Here is a 12,799-nt window from a genome sequence, read left to right on the forward strand (position 1 = left end):
CACCTGGTGGAATTCCTGGAGCACGCAGAGGGGCCCTTGGCGGAGTTCTTCCTAGAGAGCTGGATTACAAAAACCCTCAGGCCCCCGCAATTGTCCAAGTTCTTTACAGTGGAAAGGGCTCATAGAGCTCTGGCGACGGTGCCACACCAGGGAGCGCCCCCGCCCGGGCCATGACAGCTCGCCTTTTTAACTACTGTGATGCTGTCCTTCAGCAAGTGAGCACATGCAGCCCCCCCAGATATGAGGATAAGCACATTTTAATCTACCCTGAGTACACTTGCAGGGTCCAGACCTTATGCATAACTTCTTATCTATAAAAAGGAAACTGAGAGATCGCAACATCAAATGCAACCTGTTATTTCCTGCCAAACTGTGAATGCCAAACTGTGACTGTGTTCATTTCTATGAGTTCTCAAAAGAAGTTCTGGAGTTGTTGAACACCCTGGGATGGAAAAGTTCTGTTAATACTCTTGAGAGACATGAGACTCGGGTGGGCCAGTTGCGGCACTATGCCCGTAGCAGGAGGATGCCTCTGGAGAGTCTGGAGAGGTCATAGGCCCCTACTGTCTTCGCATTCTTATGTGCCCAGATGGCACCTTGAGGTAATAGGTGCGGGATTTGATGGATCATAGTGCTTTTTCATAGATTAAACTAAGAAATGCTATAAAATTCGTGCTTACCTTAAATGCTATAATGTATTGATGTGTTTCTGCAAGAAATTCACTAATAGGGCGACTGTATAGCGACACTGTGCTGGAGGTGGAGACGGCAGGTATTTGCAACCTTTTACTCTGGCTTTGCCTGAGAGAGTGTCACATGGATGGCCCCTGGTGTCCATTTCCTAAAATTGAGCATGTGTACAGATCCGGAATGATGGCATGTCATCCTCCATGGCACTCTAGCTACCCACGACTTACCTAATAAATGTTTACACTCCCAAAGAAATGATGGGGCCTATCCTGGGGAGATGTTGGTGACAACACAGGGGTTTCTGCCCGTGGAGATGATTGTAGCCTGGGACTGCAACTGTGTGATAAATGGAGATATGGACAGGTTCCCCCACGGCAGGGCACTAAACCTAATCTAACCAAAGCCCTGTGACAAATAATGCAGGGCATGGGGTTAGTAGAAACTTGGAGAGCCCAGCACCCACAGACATGCACATGCTCCTGCTACACTCTGGCAGTGGACATGCACAGTAGGCTGATCTATTTCCACACACAGGTGGAAGCAACACAAAGGAGCAACACAAAGGGCGACAGATACATCTCAGACCACTCACCCCTGCTTTTGACTTACTGTTTGGCTATAAGAGAACCACAGGTAGATGCGGGCAGAGGCCCTCACTGAACTGATCTATAGGGGGATAATTGCAAATGCCCTGACTGAATACTTTCGTCCTTAATTGAGAGAGTACCAGACACGAAGGAATGGGATGGCATGAAGGTGGTGCTCAGAGGAGTGGACATGGCAACCACTACAGGCATCCAATACTGGAGAGGGACCTGAAATTGCAGGAATAAAAGCTGGCAACCTTGGAGAGGGCACTGTTGCAAGATCAGACAGTGCGTCCAGAGGGGGGAAAACAAAAAACAGGTTCATTCCTTGTGGGAACACCTGGAAAAACATGTACAACTCTCTTATAGACGACAACGGCATCTGGAGGGAGATAGGGCATGCAGGTTATTGGCCAGGATGGTAAAGCAGGAACACCACACAAAACCTATACTGCTGATTACAGATCAAGTGGGAAGGGAGCTACATTCACAGCAGGCCACCAATAAGCCCCCCTGACTGACCACCTCTGGGGGTATATATGTTGCCCAGGGATACCTCAGTCCATATGGTAACAGCTTACCAAGACTCACTCTGATGACATGGCTGGAGGGAACTGAAGAGACAGAGTTAGAGGGCCCTTTAACCAAACAAAAGATATTACAAGACATAGATTCCCTCAAGACAGCTAAAGCCCTATGAGGATGGATTGCCTGCTGAACTCTAGAGGTCGCCCCCAGAGACTATGGCTCATAAATAGCTTCTCGTGTACCAGGAGGCTCTGGGAAGGAGGGTGCTCCCTGCATCCATGTGCAAGGCACTGGTCATGCTGATACTCAAGCCAGGGAAGAAATAAATGGACGGAGCCTGTTACGGCCCCAGTCCCTCCTAAATATAGAGATCAAAATATACTTGAGCAAATATTAGCAAAACATTTGTACCACTACTTCCCAAAAATGGTCCATTGTGATCAGTCATTTATAGCCTGCAAAAACACCCTTTGTTACCCACAGAGGCTGACGCATGTCTTTCATGCGCCCTGTCTGGATCATGTTCAATTTGACCTCGCCTTCCTAGATATAGAGAAGGTGGTTGATTCGGTCAGCTGGGAGTATATGTGGCGAGTATTTGACAGAGTGGGTCTGGGTCCCAGGTTTGTTGGCTGGGAGAAATTTCTCTACACACAACTGCTGGCACGGGTGTGCATGAGGTGCTTAATGTCAGAAGTGATTCCGCTGCAGTGAGGAACTTGACAGGGGTGCTCCCTGTCCCCTTTGTTGTTCACTATGGTGATGGAGCCGGTGACATGGAGTTTGCGACAGGTGTTGCATGGCTGGGAAATACAGGTGGGACAGAAGACTCATATTGTGTTGCTATATGTGGATGACGCCATGGTTTATTTGCATCAGCCAGCTATATCAGCCCCAATCCTTTTGAATGAAATGAGGGAATTTGGAGAGCTCTCTGGACTACATGTGGACCAGTAGAAGTCTGCATTATTCCTGCTGGATCAGCTAAAACAGATTTAAACTGCCCAGCTTCCTGAGTGGGGTCTGCCCTGGAAAACAGACAGTGTCTGATACTACGGCATGCATATTTCACTCGAAGTACAGCAATGCCACACCTTAAACATGGGGCACATGATTGCAAATTTCTGACTATCTTTTAAATTTTGGAATACTCTGAAGTTCTTGCTAATGAGGAAGATTGCCCTAATTAAAATGGTTGTGCTGCTCCATTGCCTTTATACATTGTAGGGCACTATGTATAAAATTACCCGCAGTGTCTTTCGAGAGCGGGACTGGCTCCTGATGGAACTGCTGAAGGATGGAAAATGATGCAGGGTCAGGCTTGCCACGCTGAGGCTGGAATGGAATGAAGGCGGGAAGAAAGTACCAGACCTCAAAATGTAATGCCCCACATCTCACCTACAGCACACTGGTTCAATGACGCACCCAACTGGGAGAAGTCCCTACTGGCTGGTACTTTTGGGGTCACTGACCTGGTGGACCTAATGCTGTGTGGCAATAGAACGCCTGGGGCACGGCCACATGTACTGAGATTGGTATGCAGGCTCTGGGAGCGGGCAGGGTGGGAGTTTTCCACAGGGCATCCTAAACGCTGGAGCTGGAGATATGGAAAATACAGGCTTTTGCACAAATAGCTTGGGCCATGTCCGAAGACGGGCGGCAGAAGGGGGGGAGCTGTCACCTTAGATGATTTATACCCAGTGGGCCGCTTTATCACTCTGCAGGAGACAACTGAGACATTTGGCCAGAATAGGGGTTAGGTGCTGCAGTATGCTAAAATAGCGGCTACAGTGTGGGAAAAATGGTCAGGGATTCTCAACATCCCCGAGCCTACCCTTGTTGACATCGTCAGGAGGTAGGAGACTTATCACTCACATATATTGAGCCCTGCCTGCGGAGAAACCCAGGACTCCCCTTAAAGTTGAGGAGACATGGAACAGGTTAGTGGGTGCCCAATAACAGCAGAAGAAAGCACCAGGATACATAGGGGAGTGAGGGAAGTCTCTGTTAATGCATGGTTTAAACTTACTCAGTACACTATAGTACATATTGCATACCTCCCAAACAAGCACCTGAACACAATATACCCCTTTAGAAATCCTGAGTTTACACGCTGTGGGTACAAACTGGCAAACTTCTTTCTTGTAGTGTGGGGCTGCCCTCAGATTGTACGTTACTGGGATGAGGTCCTGTAGCACCTGCATAACGTTATGGGTTGGGCGATCCCTAGAGCACTGAAACAATGACTACTGGGGTTTGTGGCTGCATGAAAAAACAAGAAGCTTAGTAGAAAATTTGCACTCCTTGGACTAACTTTGGCCAAACAATGCATAGCCATTAGATGGCTGAACCAGAAGCCCCCCATGATGGTAGAATGGCTGCAGGATAAGACAAAATGGGCCGGCACAGAGGAGGCACATATGAAAAAGGTGAGGCGTGATGATAGGCTGGCAAATGACCTGCAGGTGTGGGGTCCCATTGTCCCCAACCTAACTGATGACAGCGCTGCTGCCTCCCTGACTTTGACAGACGTGAGTGAAGAGGGGGATTTTCATCTCCTCCATATGGTGCGGGAGCAGAGGGACAATCAAGGTGATGGGCACTGACACAGAGTGGTGGGAGTGAGCTGGGGATGGACTGTTGGGGCTAACCTGTATTATTTTGAAACCTTCGAAATGTGAAAATATGTAATGAGCAGAGCATGGGGGGGGTTAGTAAATGCAATTTGTTCAATTGGTGTATATGTTGTGTTTCAAATGGACATCAAGGCATTTGGTATTGCACACTGTGAGGGGGCAGATGCTCTGAGGACTCACACAGCGTCATTCGTTATACGGTGGAGGGCTGTGCAACTGAATATCATCATAATGGACAATGATACTCTGCATAACTCGTATATGTATAAACTGAAATGCCAATAAAAACATTTTTAAAACCTTCTCCCCTAGTGCAGAGTCTGTCCAGAGGTATGATAATGATAATGAACGGTTCTCTCCTCTTTGGTCATTCTAAACAAGTTCTGGAGACAATTCTCCTCCTCCTCCTCCCCACTGGGTTTGTTGTCTGTCTGCAAGGCAGAAATAAACTTGTGTGATTTGCTGTAACATAATTATGCAAAATTACTGCAAAATTATGCAAAATGCATATTGCACAAAAAAAAAAAAGATTACCCCATAGTTGGGTAAAAATTCAACTTGAAAATATAATTTAGAGTTGATTTCTGGTCACTCACATTCAAAACTTTGCTGCTCGCCTTCGGCTGTGTAGTTTGGCTCTCAAAAACCACTCAAACATTCCACTTGGGTAAAAAATCCACCTGAAAAGTTTGTTGACTATCCACGTGATAGGAACTACTGCGTCATTCAAAATATTGCATGATCGCTCATTTTCATATTTGTAGTTTTGAACTAAAAAATTACCCATCTTGCCTGCTCAATCAAAAATCTACCTAAAGTACCACTCATGTTTAAAAATTATCCTAACAGTACATCTCACGGTAAAGTTTCTCCCTGAAATTATGCAATGTTGTTAAATGACATACTTTCAGTAATTTCCCCTAAGAAGTAAATTAGGTTTATGCGCAATGCACAACTGATCTTCCTGCCAGAGGAACAACACACCTTCCCATACGTAGGACTTTTGTCTCTGCTCTGGGAGTAGTGTTCGCACCTCATCAGGGCTATTCACCAGGAGGGTGACAATAGGAGGCTAATGCAAATTAGCTTTAAAGAGCTTCGGGCAGGGAAGAAGCAACTTTATAAGCCCCTTTTCCTTGATGTTTTTTAAACCCAACATCTCCATTGAGTTGGGCTTCAATCATGTTTCAAGCTGGACCCCAGTCTGAGATAGCAAACTTAATATTTATTATTGTTTCTCATTGTTATGAAAGAACCAGCCTTCCAACAGTGGAAATGGCTTTTGGATGCTAATCACTGTGAGGACATAATAACTTGAAATTTCTACGTGTCCTACTTTTAAATAACATGCACTCTTCCGTGTGGGCTACAAGGTTTACACAGGGGTGATTCGTTATTATTTATATGGGATATTTCCTCCTGTGAAAAGGGTTTATTTTGACAGGTTGGATTGCAGTTTTAAATTGCATATGCCAGACAGCAATGGCAGACCAAGTGCCATATTTGCCTGGTCACACTAGTAGATGGCACAGTAGGGTTGGTGTCCATAGGTGACATTTACCTTTACATGCCATGAGTGCACTTTGGACACCATAACCTGTGGCTGTATAAGGCAGTTAAACAAGGCAATTAGGGGCAACAGTGTGCTGTTCAGTCTGTACATTGTACTCTCTCTAATGTTCAATCTCTCTCCAGCTGGAAGTTAAGATAGGCAAAAGGTAAGTGACAAACATACATAAAGTTCTGTTATTGAATGCCAGGCCTTTTAAAGCCTGTTGATCTGTGTACCACTTCTCCTTTGACTCTGTTTCATGAATACACTTACCATCTTTTGCTGAATAAATCACTGCTGTAAGGCTAAAGGGCCCATCGCCTTTGTTGTTGTATGCCTTAACCTTGACTTGAAACTCCGTAGAAGGTGTCATTGTGTCATCTTTGTGAACATACCGACCCATCTCAGTGTTGGGAACAGTAACTTTTCTCCAGTCCTTGTCCATATAAGGCTTAAACGCAACTATGTATCCAAAATTGTTACCATAGTAATATTCCCTCGGTAAGGGCTGCAAAGGAAAGAAAAGGTAGAACCACGATAATACACACATGTGACAATCACAATCAGGTACTCTACATGTGAATGAAAAAACAGATAAACAGGGGTGTTCATTATTAATGCTTAAAAAAATGCATTCCCTACTTTTGCTGAAAAGTTTAAATCAGAACATATTCTCTTTTACCAACAGCAGTAAATGAAAGAAAGTGTTGTCTAAAATCATGAACTATTAGTCTAGTAAAAGGAGGAAATGTTGTTAAAAGCAGTGTCAGGGCATTTGTCTGCTGTCTGTCAACACTCCCTTAACTCACAATTATTTTTGTTCTAGGTATTACCACCTCACTTCTTGTCGCTCCCACCTGTCACTCCGTACTCAGCATCTTCCCTGAGGGTGGGTCATTACACATCAGTGTCATGATAGAGCAAGCACAGCAGTGACAGGGCCTTTCTCTGGTGTCCGGCAATACTTCATCAACTCACAATTAATTTTGTTCTAGTTATTAGCTCCTCACTTCTTGTCGCACCTACCTGTCACTCCCTTCTCAGCAACTTCCCTGAGGGCTGGTCATTACATGTTAGTGGGGTGATGGAGCAAGCAGAGGAACTGTGTGTCAATGTAGGCAAATACAGTAATGAACCCAATTTCATAAGGGAGCCCTAGTACGAAAGTTGCACCTTTTCTATCTTTATCTGCTCCTGTGTATGGTGTCTGTTGAACTGCTCTCCTAGTACCCTAATGACATAGGAACCTTTGATATGCCACAAAAATACCTCATACCCTGTTTAATATATAGCAGGTGCTAGGAGAACTGAGACCCCTCAATAACACAACATGGGCCAGGTAATGCATTGTATTGCGTCCTACACTCTCTTGTAACTTTGTTGCAGAAGTTAATTACGTAGTGTGGTATGCTGATAAGGTTTTTTCTGAAGTTGTGTTGTCTTTAAAGACTGCTGCTCTTGAGATAATGAGTAATATTGATATATAGAATACCACTGTTGGTTAAACACTGTAATCCTGTGGTGAGAATGCACAATTCATTAGGAGAGAAGCAGACATTTTTTCAATGCAGGGCATACTTAATTCATATTGGGAGAGTATATGTATGGTTTCATGATGGGTCTCATGGCTAGTGTTGGGACCCCCCAACAGTGTCATGAGCAGGGTGAAGTTTCACACACAACACCATAAGCCAGTTTTTCAGTACTTGGTCAGAGATGGTGCTCATCCCACCAGTGTTGTCCTTTTCCACTTGACTTTCAGAGATGTTGGAATTCACTACTGGTGCCATGGATCCTCAATTGTACTATGTGCTGAAAACTCATTCTTCGTATCTCCATTTGAACTCGTTATCTGATTCATAGGATCTATGTGCATCTTCTCATCAAACTAAATGCATTCTCTCAGTTTCTGAAATTTCAGCTGACAAACTCTATATGGTCACAGTTTAGTATTTCCCACTTTGAAAAAGACCTATGGCAAATTGCAAGCTTTGTTTTTCTAAAATGTTAAGATATTTTGTGGCATCTCACGTGAAATATAAACACGAAGTGATAATGCACATTAAAAAGTTACATGAGAAGAAAATATATCAAGCAAGACTTTTCAGGCTCCTTTGAGACATTTTCGCATCGAACCAGACTCCAGGAGAGCAAAATTGGGCAAAATTTCGCAGCAATGAAATTCATAAATTTCATCAGTGTTATGAAAAATGTGCACAGGCCTCCCCTATATTATTTCATGTAAAGGATACTAATTCATTTTTATAACAGCAGTGCTGAGAAAAACTATTACATAAATACATTACATTGTGATTATATTTCCCCTGCCAGTATCATGGTTATGCACGTCACCACTTCCTCCCAAGGATGTTCTTTCACATACACTCTCCCTGTAACTTCCCCTGCCACAGTTGCTACTTCATTTTGTATCCAGGTTCTGTCTTCCTCTCCTTCTTGCCTCTAAATTCTCACCTTTAATGTATAAATCACAACCGACAATTCCTCTGCCATTTATCCGAGCCCACAAACAGATTGAGGATAAAACGCACACATACTGCCCCAGATACTGATACAGTAGATGTTAGATAAGGGATCCTCATGGCACAAGTTCTATGTCTCAAGCGGTAAAAAAGGAGGCACTGCATGCACAGGAGTAGATCTTTTTCTTCCAGTGCCAGCTATGTCGCAACTCGTAGGATAGGGCTGTGTGACTGAATATCTATCTATCATGATAGCACTTTGTCTAACGCCTGTGTTGTATGATAAATAAAAATAATCAGTTTTTGAATAACAAATACGATAACTTCACAATGATATAAAGCTAAAGATTAGCTTAAATATATGGATTAAATATAAACTAATAGCTGAAATTTGAAGACTTTGAAGTCAGTAAAACATTGAATCAATCAAATAGATGAATTCACAATACATTGAAAGCACAAGTATCTATTGCAAAAAATAGGATCTGTGAATAATTGCAACTCATGAAACATATGCCTAGGAAGTTCACAACCTCGTATTCAAGACTTGTGTCTACTGTTTTGCAAATACATTTACATGGCATTGGCACCTTTCAGCTTTCAAAGTGATAATTAATGGGAAGAATCTCAGCATTTATATGCTTTCTCTATCAGATTTTACTTAGCAGATTTCTAAAAATGACTAATGAGTATGTGGAACACCTTTCCTTGGAAAGCTTACATTTTTCCATGAGACTGGGATGTATTGTCTTTCTTTCATTTTACATGAATAATTACTACATAAATGTAACTTGTACCTGAGACAATATCAGTCAGATCACAGAAATTCAATCATGTTGCATATGACAGGAACGTTGTTGGACCTGGCCTTCTTTGCAGGGTGACCCCCAAACGTTATGTCTTCACCCTTCTTGTTTTGCTGGATTTGTTTCTGTTGGTTTTGGTACTCTGTGCACCTTACTGCTGCTAACCAGTGCTAAAGTGCTATTGCCCTTTCCCTAAATAATGGTAAAATTGCCTTACACCTGATTGGCAGATTTAATGTACTTGTAAATCCATAATCTATTGTACTACAGGTACCCGGGGTCTGTAAATTCAATACTACCATTGGCCTACAGCTCTCATTTGGCCACCCACTAAAGTAGCACTATATAAACTTAGCTCAGTCCTGTCACTGAGGCCTGAACTGTAGTTATAAAATGCCATTCCTACCTGGCAAAATAAACTTTTGTTAGGCCTAAACATTCCTTTTTTTAGGTCGAGTGTTAGCGTTAGACGTGGTGTATACTTAAGTATACTTACACTGTGGGTTAAAGCAATTTCATTGGTCGGTTGCCGTGTCCTTTAAAAATTCTTGCTCACTAGTGGTCCGTTCTGCCTTTTTCTCCCTCCTTTTTCTGTTTCAGAGCACTACTACTGTATAGTTTCACTTTGTTTTCTCTGTCTGTTGCTGTAACTGACTTTTTTCCATATCTTTGGTGTTACCCTTTCACTGTGTGGTGTTTTAGCCTGATAGCTGCCTGCAGTTTTATTGCAGCATTCCGTTCCTCCCATCTCCTCCCATGTTGCTGACATTTGTTTTGGCTTTATTCCAGTGCTGTCCTTTTAGGCTTTGAAAATAAGCTTATTTTACTTAACAAATGGCTCCTTAAATAAGCTTATTTTATTTAACAAGCACCATATACCCACAGAGTGTCTATATCTCTCTCTCTCTCCAGGGCCCCTCACTGCCAGCACTCATGACATCCACACAGGGCATTGCTTATCTCCTTTATTGGCCTATAAATATTGTCAGGCTGCTCTGCTAACTTCATGAGAGCTTTGTTGACATGTGAGGCAAAAATGCTTGTTTTTGTTTTAGCTCCTGGGCACTGTTGTCAAAAGATGAAAATTAACTTGTTCAAAATGTGCGAAACCTATTGTATTGCAAATGCTTGTTTTTGTTTTCAACACGCTTACTCAACAGGAGTTCAGGTTACATGAAGTATCACCGTATTGTTTAGATCGGAAACTTAAACAGCTTTGTAAACATTCCATTGAGCACGCTTTTGTTAAAAAAAAAAGTCATCCCAGTTCAGCTTTTTATTATTTTTTTCCCCCCAGATCCAAATCTTATTTCTTCTGTCTCACCCACCCTTGCCTGTTTGTTCCCATCTCCCACATGCACTCATCTGTGTTTATTTTCCCCTCCCAACTGAAGAGCGGACTGCTTCGTAGCATTTGAGTTTTGGTGGCAGTTAGTTTGTACTAAGGAAAGAATTCTATGTCAGGACCGGAGGCTCAGATTATGCTTCTCTTTCCATGCTTTATTTATACACACCAGCCAATGAACATCATGGAAAAACAAAAAACTACATGACCCAATATCAGTCATGACACGTGATGAACCATAGAGGAGGAAGCCTATAAAATGTTGAATCACACCAAGACACTCCTCTTTCTTTGCTGCTTCGCAGCCAGATAAGTGTGATTTTGTCTTACTATTTGTATGTTAAATAATGTTTGGAGCGGGTCTTTCCCCTCCTTTTAAGCGCTCTTTGGAGCGCTTTTATTAAGTGGAGTGGGAGTAAGGGAGCAGGACTCGCGCTTTGCGCGGTCCTAGTTACGGAGGTGGAGAGGTTTTCCTTCTAGTTTTAAAAAGTTTTGGTTTTACGATCTGCGCTCGCCGTGAGCGCGTTTTATAGCCCCACGTCGATCTGCTTGAACTTCTTTCTTTTATTTGCGCGTGCGAGACCCCGCTTTGTCTCTTCCCGCACGCGCCGGCCGGCTCAGTGGTGTAGAATTGATCGCTTCAAGCGTTTTGTTTAATCTAGCTTTTCACGCTCGGCTGAGCGTGAATAAATCAATATTCCTCCTTCTTTCAGCGCCGGCTTTCACCTCCTGCCGAGCGCTGGTTTCGGGCGGATTATTTCCTTCCCTCGGGGCCTCAAAATTTATTAGCGCTCGTTCGGAGCGTTTTTCTATTGAATTGTTCACGTTCCTGTGAGCATTGAACATTTAAATTCCCGGTTCCGGGTTTCACAGCGCTCTGGCCAGAGCGCTTTTTCAGTTAATTTATTTCTTTTAGTTTTTTCTATCCTCCCCATTTGAGGGCTTTATAGAGGCTCTGCCTCATCTGCAATCAGCGCATCTGCGCCAGTTAACCCCTCTGCTAGAGGTTTTTTGTTTGAGAGGCTCTGCCTTCTGTTTATCAAGTGCTACTGCACTTAAGCCCAGATCTTATTCATCTCCATCGGCTCAGCTCCCACTACGCCCCAGTGCTTGGACGCTGGGGTTGTAATAATTTCTATTCAGGCTGGGCCTGGTTTCAAGGACATTAAGGCGGTGATTCTAACCGCGGCGGGCGGCGGTTGCCGCCCGCCATGCGGTTAGCGCCAAATGAAAGCACCGCGGTCACAAGATCGCGGCGGCCATTCTGGCTTTCCCGCTGTGCTGGCGGGCGACCGCCAAAAGGCCGCCCGCCAGCACAGCGGGAAAGACCCAGCAACAATGAAGCCGGCTCCGAATGGAGCCGGCGGAGTTGCTGGAGTGCGACGGGTGCAGTAGCACCCGTCGCGAATTTCAGTGTCAGCAAAGCAGACACTGAAATTCCTTTTGGGGCCCGCTTATGGGGGCCCCTGCAGTGCCCATGCCATTGGCATGGGCACTGCAGGTGCCCCCAGGGACCCCGCGGCACCCCCTACCGCCATCCTGTTCCTGGCGGGAGACCCGCCAGGAACAGGATGGCGGTAGGGGGTGTCAGAATCCCCATGACGGCGGAGCGCGCTCCGCCGCCATGGGGGATTCTGCAGGGCAGCGGGAAACCGGCGGGAGACCGCCGGTTTCCCACTACTGACCGCGGCAGAACCGCCGCGGTCAGAATGCCCAGCGGTGCACCGCCAGCCTGTTGGCGGTGCTACCGCGGTCATTCGCCCTGGCGGTTTTTACCGCCAGGGTTAGAATGACCCCCTAAGTCCCATCAGGGCAACTCCCTCCACATCTAAATTTTTTTTAAAAATTGTACAACTTTTTGTATTGCCTTGATTTGTTATTTGTTGATTATACTGCTCCTCGGGAGCTACCTTTTACTGTTGTCAGTATGGCTGGTTATGATGACCAAGCGGAGGACTTGTACTATTTTGATGATAATACTGGCTCTTTTGACCAGGATTTGGTGTATGCTTTAGACGCGGGGATGCGTCATTCAGTCAATCAGGCCTTAGTTCAGGCCATTCAACCCTTTAAGCATCATCTCTTGGGGTTGGTCGACCAGCAAGCCTGGTCAGCGCCCGCGGGCACTCCCTCCCTAGCAGACCCCTCTTTGTCGGCAGACACACAATCTGCAAA

General features: G+C 44.6%; 1 protein-coding gene across 3 annotated transcripts in view; it reads right to left on the reverse strand.

Moving 5' to 3' along the window:
• The window catches only part of CNTN1 (contactin 1), an 895,734-nt gene that overhangs the window by 71,382 nt on the left and 811,553 nt on the right, over positions 1 to 12,799 (reverse strand). For all 3 annotated transcript variants that reach the window (XM_069228856.1, XM_069228858.1, XM_069228855.1), the window contains one exon: positions 6,267 to 6,501. In XM_069228856.1, coding sequence (XP_069084957.1) covers positions 6,267 to 6,501 — 235 coding nt within the window. The remainder of the gene's footprint in view (positions 1 to 6,266; positions 6,502 to 12,799) is intronic.

The sequence above is a fragment of the Pleurodeles waltl genome, chromosome 4_1 (genome assembly GCF_031143425.1).
Source record: "Pleurodeles waltl isolate 20211129_DDA chromosome 4_1, aPleWal1.hap1.20221129, whole genome shotgun sequence".
NCBI lineage: Eukaryota > Metazoa > Chordata > Amphibia > Caudata > Salamandridae > Pleurodeles > Pleurodeles waltl.